This window comes from Gavialis gangeticus, unplaced genomic scaffold (assembly GCF_001723915.1).
Source record: "Gavialis gangeticus isolate Ggan-Ray unplaced genomic scaffold, GavGan_comp1, whole genome shotgun sequence".
Taxonomy (NCBI): domain Eukaryota; kingdom Metazoa; phylum Chordata; order Crocodylia; family Gavialidae; genus Gavialis; species Gavialis gangeticus.
Genome location: NW_017729032.1, coordinates 1,187,318 through 1,198,946, shown reverse-complemented (window position 1 = coordinate 1,198,946; position 11,629 = coordinate 1,187,318). Strand labels below are relative to the sequence as shown.

The following is an 11,629-nucleotide window of genomic DNA, read 5'->3' as shown; positions in this document are numbered from 1 at the left end:
AGAGAAGGGTGAGAGGTGACCTTGTGGCTGCCGATAAATTCATCATGGGGGTGCAGAAGGAAATTGGTGAGGCTGTACTCACCAAGGCGCCCCTGGAGGTCACAAGAAATAATGGCCATAACCTAGCAGAGAGCAGGTTTAGACTGGACATTAGGAGGAACTCCTTCACAGTTAGAGTGGCCAAAATCTGGAAAGAGCTCTCAAGGGAGGTGGTGCTCTCCCCTACCCTGGGGCTCTTCAAGAAGAGGTTAGATAGGCATCTGGCTCAGGTCATCTAAACCCAGCACTCTTTCCTGCCTATGCAGGGGGTTGGACTCAATGATCTATTGAGATCCCTTCTGACCCTAACATCTATGAATATATGCTTGCCAGCTCCTTGAGTACCCTTGGGTGTAAACCGTCAGGGCCGGCTGACTTGAAGGTCTGCAGCCTGTCAAAGTGTTCCTTCAGGAGGTCAGCTTCAATGGAGGGCAAGGATTCTCCCTCATCCTTCCTCATTGTCGGTGCACATGGAAAATGATTCCCATTGTTCACTGGCTCTGGGATAACTAGGACTGACTGACAGACACCCTCCAAAAATGTGTAGCCCTCTGACAACCAGTAAGTGCCTAGTGCGATGAGGTACTAAGTGGAAAGATTCACTGGGGACAAACCTAGATATTAAACCCCTCCCAATGGCATTTAAAAAAACCCAGAAAGCTTCACACTCCTTCTCTATGACATTGCTACTCACAATGCTCACAGCTTAGCTATTAAAATCGTGTAGAATAAGGGTTGGAAGGGAGCTCAGGAGATCGCATCTAGTTCAACACTCTGCTCAAAGCAGGACCAGCCCTGACTACATCATCCTAGCTAGGGCTTTGTTTACCCAGGTCTTAAACACCTCCAAGATGGAGATGCCACCACCTCTCTGGGGAGCCTGTTCCAGTGTTTCACCACCCTCCTTGTGAGAAAGTTTTTCCTAATAACAAACCTAAACCTCCCCTGCTGCAACTGGAGCCCATTGCTCCTTGTTCTGTCATCTGCCACCACTGGGAACAGTCCAGCTCCATCCTCTCTGGAAAAACCCTGCAGCGAGTTGATGGCTGCTGTTCTTTCTGAATAATCAGCCCAGTGAACCCTGTCTCCACTCCTGCACTCAGCCTAGGCAACTTCCACTGGGTGTGCTACCATGTATCCAGAAATGTAAGTGACTGAAACCTGAATAATTCAGCTGGTGACCCAGCATCAACATCCAGGTCACTTTGCTGCTTCTGGCTCTGCATGGCAAGCAAGAGTAAAAGACAGCAAAAATGAGTCACTAAGCACAGATCTGTTGAGTTGGCTAAATTTTTACACAGCCATTTTCCTAAAGGGGGGCACACTGTGGCACTGTCAGATGTAGAATCATAGAGAAGCGGGGCTGAAAGGGACCTCTGGAGGCCATCCAGTCGCTCCCCCTGCCTGGAGCAAGATCAGTCCTATCCAAACCATTCCAGACAAACCATAAACTAACCTTTTCATAAAATTACAGTCAACTTTGACACAGCACTTGAACCTGCCACAGGTGAAGCTGGGGAATGACAGCAGCTAATGTCCTGCTTCGTTAATATTTGCTCAAGATCTCAGGTATGGGGCCATGGACCCCACTACAGAGGAAGGCAAACCACCCCCTCAGTCCATACCAATCTGACCATGGGGTAAAATTCCTTCCTGACCCCAAATCTGGTGGTCGGTCTGACCTCAAGTGGAGCGTCAACCAACAGAGCAATGTCCCCTGGGGATAAGGGCACTTGACTCACTTGGCAATCTTCTCCTTCAGGGACTTCCAGTCCCACAGGTCGGTAGGAATGACGTTCCACATGTCGTACTGTAGGATCTGAAGAACAGAGACATGACCCCATTTAGACTAAGGATTATTTAGGGAAAAAGCAGCCTTTCCTTTGTCCTTTGGAGGCCTCAATGCAAACAAGTGAACACAAAGTGATGCTTTTGCTTCACTGCTGCTCACCCGCAGGCAGCTCAGTGTTTCATCAGTTATGTGAAGGCCAGCACACCCACTCTCAAATGAGGGACACTGGGCATGGACTTCTGACATACAGGCTCAGAGGGCCCAGCACGGCTTACATAAAAACACCTTAACTTTAAGATCTCGCACCCCTTGCCTCCCAGTCCAAACACCCTGCCCCAGAGCTATCAAGCAAGTAGATAAAAATATCTGACCACTGCCACGAAGTGACCCATGCCCAGCCAGAAATAGCCATAGGCAACCCTGAACTCATGCCATCTGCCCTTGAACTCAGTCCTGTTAATGTTTGGCAACAGCAGAGCTGTAAAAAGAGCCAGATTGCTGGAAGAAGGCAGCAAACTTTGTGAAGCTAGTAGGTTAGCTTGTTTTCGCTGCCCCCAGACCACAAGCAGTCACTGTCAGGGCCCTGACACCCGTGCTGCTCTGGAGGGCAGGTACCTGGCCCTGGTACTTACTCCTTTGCTGACGGGACAGCCCTCATACGTCTCATACGGCCCTTGCTCTTTGGCGAGCTCGCAGCTGGCCTCCAAAGCGCCGTAGTAAATAGTCTCAAAGATCTGCTGGTTCAGGAGCTGGGCCTCAGGACTCTCAAAGGGGTATCTCATCAGGATGAAGGCGTCTGCCAGGCCTTGCACACCGATGCCTATGGGGCGGTGGCGCATATTGGAGCGCTCGGCCTGCGTGGCATTAGTGTGGGAAGGAAAGGGAATCAGTCACTGGAGCAAAGGGGACCCTGAGAACACCAGCACCCCAGCCTCACGACATGCAGCTCCCCACCTTCACCTTCCTCACTGGTCCAACCAAGCAGAGCAGCTCCTCTTTTATCCTCCTCCCCTTTGCTTCCTGTCACCTGCTCTTACAGAGGGCCTCGAAGGCAAGCTCAAGGGCCAAGGTTTTCAAAAGCAGCAGGTGATTTTGCAAAAATGCTTTGCATTCATCTCACAGGTGCAGGTTTTGAAAAGGCAGGTGCTCAGCACTTCCTCTAAGTCAGGCCCTTCTGAAGGAGTCTGAAGACAGGCAGTCAAAATCACCATTCACCTTTGAAAGCTTTGGCCTTTTGCCTTCAAATTCTGTCCCTTGGACATAACCTCACCCCTCGAGGAGGCAGAGCCACAGGTTCTCCACCATCTCCCTGCCATCCTCATTTCTCTCTGCTAAGCTACACCCATCTCTACCTCCCACTTTCCTGAACTCTTCTATTATGCCGAAAGAAAGAGCTTCAGCAAAAAAGCGAATCACAACACCAAAGGCCTCATTTTTACGTCCAATTCCTTCAGGCCTTTCCAACATAGTCTGACTGGTCTGTGCCTGCCTTGCTCTCTGCCCTGCTGAATGTCACATACACAAAACAGGACTCTACAGCAGCCGCCACCGAAACCTGCTTCAAAGATCCCTTCAGAGCTCAGATTGACAAAGGTTCGGGACATTATGCAAGTCTGCTACTGAGTCAGGCCACAGGCCTGCTGGAGGACGGTACACACACGGGTTTTGCTGATGATTGTGTCTGCAGAAACCAACAGTCAGATTCAAACCTCCACCTAGTTTTATAGTACTCGTGGTTGGAGGAATTCTGCTTCAGCCTTACCCTAGACAACTTAACTCAGAAGCTCCTTTGCTCCCAGACTCCCAACACACCCTGTCAGCCCCACTGGCCTCCCAGTGCTCCCCACATACCTCCGGCACAGGGTAGTAGTTGATGTCGATGATTTTGTTCAAGTTCCGGACGATGACTTTAGTGACCTCAGCCAGCTTCTTGAAGTCATAGGTGTGCTCCGGGGTGACGTACATGTTCAGGGCTATGGAGGCCAAGTTACAAACTGCAACCTGGAACAGCAAGGATAGAAATAGTCAGAGCTGGCAAGAACAAAATATGCAGGCAGCTCAGCTCCCGGAGCATGCTCACTGCCCTAAGGAGATGGGACAGAGAGGTAAAATGTGCAGGACTGTGCAGGCCACAAGGATGAGAGCATGTTCGTCTCATCCAAGCTAACCTAGGTTGTGTCAGGTGAGGACAAAGGTATCCAGGGATGGAGTATGCCACAATGAAGCACAGCCCTGACTCTTCTAGTCTCCAACAGGGATCAGAAGCAGGTGTCTGACTCTGACCGAGACTTGACTTCGGCAGGGCACGAGGAAAACCTGACCCCATTACTGCTGGGACAGTTATATGGTCTCCCTTTCCTGCCTCGTTTGTCCGTATTATCCCCCTTTCTAGCCCACGCTTGTCTTCCGTAAGGGCTGCAGTACACACATACAGACTTATGAATGAGCTACCAAAGGCATCCTCCATAGCTTGGACAGAAGAGGCTCATGCTTTTTAGAGCTAGATATTACCAAAGAGGATCCCCTGCGACTAATTACACACCCAGGGGCATCATGTTCCACTATCAATAGGCAAAACCTACTCATTATTTCTCTCCTCCCCTTCCCCCTGTTGGACCCTGTTCCAGCAGGGTACAAAGGAGGACGCCTATAGCACAGAAAGCACTTTTGGCTATAACACAGCCTGCTTCAGCCCCATGCTTTTTTCTCCAGGACTCAGGTGTTGATAACTGCTGCCTGTTGACTTTAAAGAAAACAGGATGCATAGAAATGACTGAAATGCTGATGTGAGCCCTACCCTTCCTTACAGGGACCCCTCACAGGTAGGTGCAAACAAAGCAGGGCACTTCCCCACTGAGCTGGCAGGGGTTTGCACCAGACTCTTGAATGGAGAAGATAAGCAAAGCTTCCCAAAGTCAATATGCCGTGAAAGTACCTTAGCCACCTGCCCTGAAGTCCCCTGGCTATATGATGCTCAGCCTCACAGAACCCATGATGCCCAGCCTCACCTGGCTCAGGGGCAGATTTACATTCTGAACATCCATGCCAGGCACAAGCACAGCTTCCTACAGTGCATCTCCAATGAGCCCCAGGCCCCACCCACCTCATCTTTGCTGGTGTACTCCACTATTTCCGTGCACAGGTTGCTGCACTTGATGGTGCCCAGGTTCTGCTGGTTGCTCTTCCGGTTACAAGAGTCCTTGTACAGCATATAAGGGGTACCGGTCTCAGTCTGGGACTCAATGATGGCATACCAGAGCTGCTGGGCTTTCACCACCCTGCGCACGCGGTTCTCCTTCTCATACCTGCAATACAAAGTAAGCGCACCTTGCTAAGTGCTCATGTCCCCTGGCTTAGCTTCTTACCCTAACCTAGTCAAATGTTTGCATAATAGTCAGATCTCTCCTGCTTGCAATCCAAGCCAAATTTGAAGAGGAGAGTCAGGCTGTTCAGTATTAGGATCCTGGGCCCACCCCCGCCCTGCTGGACGCAGGAAGCTGTTCAGTACATCCTTAGTGTAACATCTGGCCTAACGGTCCACAGACAAATATGAAACCACTGAGATGTCTATCTGCTTGTGTATAGTAAGCTGAGATCAGCACTCGCACAGAATTTCACAAGCTGGGACAAACAACGAGCAGACATCTCCTCTTTCTATCTGCACTAAATGCCTGGAGAGTGATCAGACTATAAGTGACATGACATGGGACTAGGTTTCTGAGGTTTGGCCCCCAGTTACCACGCATCAATGGTAACTTGATAAGGGGGAGGTGTAAGGACCACCAGTGCCCACAGATCTGCCCACCCTGCATACCTCTCATACAGTTTCTCAAACTCCTCTCCCCAGACCTCGTCCAAGCCAGGGCACTCGTTGGGACACATCAGAGACCAATCCTGTGGAGAAGAGAAAAAACACACACACCCCCTAAGGCTTGCCATCTCCACCAAGAGAAATACCCCACATTAGCTGACTTATCTCCCCTAGGTGCTCGCTGCCCCAGCAGGAGATATAGAAGGGTGAACAGACCGTTTTTTTCACCCTGGAAAATATGGCACTACCAGTTGAGAGGAGAAAAGGGTTATGGCAAATAAGAAATATTTACTAAGAAATTATTCATGTGAGTTTAGACTTCAGCTTACATTAATATAAAAGCTGAACATTCAGTCCTGAATGACTGCTGACTCCTCCAAATGCAACTTGCATTGGACATGTGCATGCCACACTGAGGAGACTGGTTTACTTGAGGAGTTCAACAGGTTCAATCCGTTTAGCCTGGAATATTGTTATCATTTCATTAACGGACCATGTTGCACCAACCTAGCCCTTACCTGGTTGGTCTCAACCCGTTTCATGAAGAGATCAGGAATCCAGAGGGCAAAGAAGAGGTCCCTAGCTCGCTGCTCCTCCTTCCCCGTGTTCTTCTTCAAATCGAGAAACTCAAAGATATCCAAGTGCCACGGCTCCAGGTAAATGGCAAAAGCCCCGGGTCTCTGCCAGACAACACAGCCAAGGTCAGAACAGAATGGGCAGGCAAGTACAGGGGAATGCCATCAATGGCTGCACTGCTTGTGTAACACAAGCACCAACTGTGCACTATTAGACCAGGCACCACTTGGGACACAGTGATGTGAAGACGCATCTCTCTTTGTAACCCCAAATTGGTACAGCATGGAGGGTCACTTGTTTTCCATTCCAGGGACCAAGCTGTCTGGAGCCAACAACTTGGCTTTGAAATTGATATAACAGATTCAAAGGGCTACCAAAAAACCAGAGGGAGAGGCTGCTATAAAATAAGTATCCCTGTAAGACCAAAAGATTTGCATCCTTCTGAAAGACAGTAAAAACATATTTATTTTGACCTGAAGTTTCCAGGAATAGATTAGACAAAAGCTTGTCTGGGGTAGTTTAGACAGGGATGATTCTGTCTTGAGCAAAGGGCTGGACTAGATGTGACTTCCTCAGGGTCCTGCCAGCCCTTTTTTCTAAGATTAGCACCATGGAGTTTGTGATGAAAGGAGGAAAGAAAAACACTCATGAGAGGGGAACAGGATTCTGCTTTTTAGCACACGTCGCCTACAATCATCCCTCCAGTTCATCCATACTAATAGTCCATCTTTAACCAACCACATCTGGTTTATTCAGATCCAAGTTCTGGTTTCCCTCCTCAGCTTGCTCCCTTATGGGAAAGCGACATACCTTGTTACCACCTTGATCCACATAGCGGGCAGTGTTGTTGTAGACTCTCAGCATCGGGACCAGCCCATTGGAATTCCCATTGGTCTACAAAGACATGGGACAGCCATCAGACTCTGGAAGCCAGCAAAAGAGGTACTGCAGCCAGCTTTCCTTTGGCCAGTTTTCCATGTTTTATGTACAAAATGCAATTACCAATGGCTGTCAGATAACAAGGGCTCTAGTTAGCATTCTGCTTATTAAAATCCACATTTTGCTTGTGCTGCACTAGAGGTTTGCCATCAAAGCACTGTGCAGAATTATCAAGTCTCTTTCAGGAGATCCTATTGCACAGGTTCAAATGGGTAAGGACTTGTTTCCTAATAAAACGAAACATGGAAACACAGCATAAGAAAGGGCAGCCTAACACGGGGAAGTCTCCATTTCTGAATCCTGAAGCATCTACTCTGAGCCGTTAATTTGGGAAGGAAGACACCAGAATCATCAGATCACATACTAGACAATCCTCTAGCCTTTCTTTTTGAAAACATATCTACTTGCAACGAAAACCATAGGAAACGTGACCATCTGGCTTCACAACATAAAGAGGAGGCAAGTGACTGGGTTAGACCCTTTAATTCCTGTGCTACTTCGCCCTGGATTTGGCGATTTAGTTTAAGTACAGAAATTCCCCAGGATAGGAAGGCTGACTTTGGCAGGATATGCCAGCTGCACACTTACCCCCGCAATGTAGCTGCCAGTGGCACGGATGCAGCTCACCGCCAGGCCAATTCCCCCTGCAGACTTGGAAATCAGCGCGCAATGCTTCAAGGTGTCATAGATTCCCTCAATACTGTCGTCCTTCATACACAGCAGAAAGCAGCTGAATGGAGACACCAGAAGATTAAAACACAGACTGAATAAGGCCCTATGCAGCAGACAGACACTTTGCAATCTTTAATATTTCCGTGACCGGGTAAGTAAGGCAAAGAACACTATGCAACTTGCATAGTAAAACAAAGCTCACACTTTAGGAAAGTTACACACTTCCAATAGGGTAACTATTTTTTTTCTTAAAGTAAAGCTGATTTTTTTTTACCTGCACTCCTCATCACTTGGACTATTAAAACAAGAATTTTTTAAATCATACCTATTTCTCATCACGTGTGTTTGTCACTTTAGTGTCATAGCTTGGACAATGGATAGCTAATAGCCAGAATGAATTTCATTTTTGTTTTAGGTCAGTTTCATTTTCAGGTTCTCATACATTGCAAAAATATGAGTGCGTAAACCACAGCTCCTCTGGAATTAAGGGAATTAATTGCAAAAACACATCTATTGGCCTTAGGCTTTGATAGCAGCTGGCCTTTTTAAAAGGCTACATTTGGAACCCAATTAGACTAGACAGCATGCTTTGAAAAATTCTTTACTGCACAAGTTACATATTAATTATGCACTGCCGAAATGCAGCTGCCCATATTAAAAGTGATGACAGAATACCTCATTTGAGTAGAACACGTTTCCCTGCACACATATTTCTTATTCTTCAGAATACTTTATAAGACAGGGATGTCAAAGACAGAGGCCATGGGCTGGATATGGCCTGCGGAGCCCTATCATTTGGTCCACAGAGCTCCAAAAGGGGCCGGAAATTTGGACACAGGGCCTGCTGCTCAATTCTGGTATACAAAGTGCCACTGGGGTCACATGTTGGCAGAAGGGTGAGCAATAGCTGTGTTAACCTCTGCAACTCCTTGATGTTGCTCGCTTTGCTGCTGTCACTGCTCGCTCGCTCAGAGGTCAGTCCAGATCCAGCTCAAAGGGCTAATGGTATTTGACATCCCTAGTATAAGGCAAGCTGGAGGTACCTGGAGAGCTGAGGCCGGTTGGTGCCCGCGTTGAATAAAGTGGGAGAGGCGTGGGTAAACCACTTTTCAGACAAGAGATTGTACGTTTCAATTGAGGCATCAATGTCGTCTTTGTGGATGCCCACAGAGACCCTCATCAGCATGTGCTGGGGACGCTCTGCAACTAGAAAGTAGAAGGGGAGGAAAAAAAAAAAGAGATATAACAGGGTGTCATTTAAAGCCACCTGGACAGGCATGGGTTATGCCAAAGGAGTAAGTGACTTACACTACCAAGGCAAGGTTCCTTTGAGTAGATGTGATATCTTATTAGACCAACTGAGTAGTTGGAAAAAGTTCTTGGCAAGCTGGATCACTAGCTGTAGGTTTAAAAGTTTTTCGTAATCTATATTAAATGTGTCAGACTCCAAGGCTAGGCACTTTCTAGATTCTACATATAATAATAAACTTCTCACCACTTTGATGCCAAAGGGATTTGCAGCAGAAGATGGTGCGGTTGCCATGTCAATTAAAAAATTCCCACATATCAAGTGGTGAGTCACTATCAGCCCACTAGAACAGTGCCTTGTGTGCCCTAAGATCTCAAGCATGGCATGGCGATGGGGCCCAAACGCTGCATCAGTGAAGTGTCCCTCGCTGACACCCCACAGACATTATTTAAAACAAAACAAGCCAAACTCGTGGTTTTAGCAACTGGTAACAGTGCTGCATTCTTAGTACAGTTGCAAGTATCGTTACAGCTATGAAAAAAAGAGATTCTAACTGATTTTACCAACAGGTGCTCAGGAAGGATATGTGCATGGGCAAAGCAAGGAGGGAAGGGCAAAGCTTTATAACGTTGACAAGGTAACTATAAGGGAGCTGTCTGGGTGCCACCTTTAAAAGCCAACATACAGCTGAGTATTCAGCAAGCAGCAAGGACGTGGCCTGTCCCCATTTCACCACCTGCTCTGATCCCGCTCTCCACAGAGGGGAGATTGGAACCACAGTGGGTTCTTACCTTTTGAATTGATTTTCAGCAGATAGGAGCGCTCGAGAGTCTTTATAAAAAAAGAAAAAAAAAAGAGAAAAACCCTTCAGTAACCAATAGTTCAGGTCCCCATTTAAAAACCTGACTGATTAATACTCATAGTTCTGGGACCAAGCAAACATCTGCAGCTCCAGCAGCTTGGCCTTCTTGCCCCCAGACTTCAACACCTGCTAGCGCCTACTCTGCTCTTCCATCTTTTACCCGATTCAAAACCCAAGCATAGGAGGTACTTTAAGTGCAAGTCAGCAAGATGCCTGCCTAGAGGAGTATCCCCAGCTGAATGCATGTAGAGTGACTGAACAGGGAGCTTTATTGCCTACTTTCAGCCCAGTTTTGTTGGGGGGAAAAGAGTGCTTGGTTCTCTGCTCCACCCCTCCAAGTGATTTTCCCAATCCTGTCATTACATTCGTCACAGGAATGCTAGCAGTTGGCCAAGTGCTGGGCACTGTCTGAACATGTACAATGCAATGGTGGCACAAATCATGTTAATTCTGTAATTAGGAATGGGGGAAAAGGCAAGTTTATCAGCTGGAAATAATATAAAATTGGGCCACTCTTAGAAGTGTTTTAGAGAGGTACTTGTCAAAAAAGCTGAAGACAAGGCAGAGTTGGGGTGGGATCCTCCCAGCAGCAGCATGGAAAAAGGCACTGGTGAGTGATAAGGCAGGCAGAGGAGGCTGTGTTGAGCAATGGAGAATGCTAAGACCTGATCTATTTGGGTTTTGGTTATTTTTTGAGCATTAACATGTGCAAAGCTGTACACAGCCATCTGCTGCCACGATCCTACTGACCTCATCGTACTACCTGTGGCAACCAGTAGCCAAAGGGGCTGCAGTCCCAAATTGGGATCAACTACAGTCACCCCAGCCAAGTGAATTTAATTTCATCATCAAGAACAACTGCATTTTTCCTGTTATAGGAGAGAAGCCATTTGGCAAGCAGGCTCTGGAGTCATCACAAATAGATGCTCGGGGTGCAATTATCGTCAGCCTGCTGCTCGGTTACATATTCCCCACTAAACCCTCTTCCCCCACATTCCCTCACAGTAGCTTCAGGTTATGCTGGACCTGTCTTGTGTTCTCAATCCCCAGTTAATGCAAACAGAAGTGGTTAATTCACACGCAAGTGCAGCGCTGCAGGACAGAAGCAGGACAGAGGGCAGCACACACAAAGAAATGCTGGAAAGCTGAGTTACTGCCCAGAGCTCCATTTGACAGCTGCCCACAGCACAGGATAGCAACCATACTCTTGGGTGTACTACAGCAGATGGCTTACTCCCTCCTGAAATGGTTCTACTGTCAAACCTTTCTGTCCCCATGCTAACCAATCATATACTCAAAGGACAAGATGAACATGGGTCGGCAGTCTGGGGAGGCAGTCAGGAAGGCCAACCGTACCTTGTCATGCATCCACAGATGCATTTCAATCAGGTCAAAAGAGGTGATCCTCCCCCTTTATGCGGCACTGGTCAGGCCGCAGTTGGAGTACTGCGTCCAGTTCTGGGCACCACACTTCAAGAGGGATGTGGACAGCATCAAGAGGGTCCAGAGGAGGGCCACTCGCATGATCAGGGGACAGCAGGGCAGGCCCTATGAGGACAGGCTACGAGACCTGAACCTGTTCAGCCTCCACAAGAGAAGGCTGAGGGAGGATCTTGTGGCCTGTTATAAACTAGTCAGGGGGCATCAGCAGGCACTGGGGGAGTCACTGTTCCCCCAAGCACCGCCAGG

At 48.0% G+C, this 11,629-nt stretch overlaps 1 protein-coding gene across 1 annotated transcript in view; it reads right to left on the bottom strand.

The window, feature by feature from the left end:
• Positions 1-11,629, bottom strand: part of RRM1 (ribonucleotide reductase catalytic subunit M1) — a 39,504-nt gene that overhangs the window by 18,966 nt on the left and 8,909 nt on the right. The window contains exons 5-14 of the mRNA XM_019525113.1: positions 9,870-9,909; positions 8,873-9,035; positions 7,746-7,887; positions 7,029-7,112; positions 6,161-6,322; positions 5,646-5,725; positions 4,935-5,136; positions 3,683-3,832; positions 2,464-2,685; positions 1,782-1,858 (exon numbers count right to left, since the gene is read on the bottom strand). Coding sequence (XP_019380658.1) covers positions 1,782-1,858; positions 2,464-2,685; positions 3,683-3,832; positions 4,935-5,136; positions 5,646-5,725; positions 6,161-6,322; positions 7,029-7,112; positions 7,746-7,887; positions 8,873-9,035; positions 9,870-9,909 — 1,322 coding nt within the window. The remainder of the gene's footprint in view (positions 1-1,781; positions 1,859-2,463; positions 2,686-3,682; positions 3,833-4,934; positions 5,137-5,645; positions 5,726-6,160; positions 6,323-7,028; positions 7,113-7,745; positions 7,888-8,872; positions 9,036-9,869; positions 9,910-11,629) is intronic.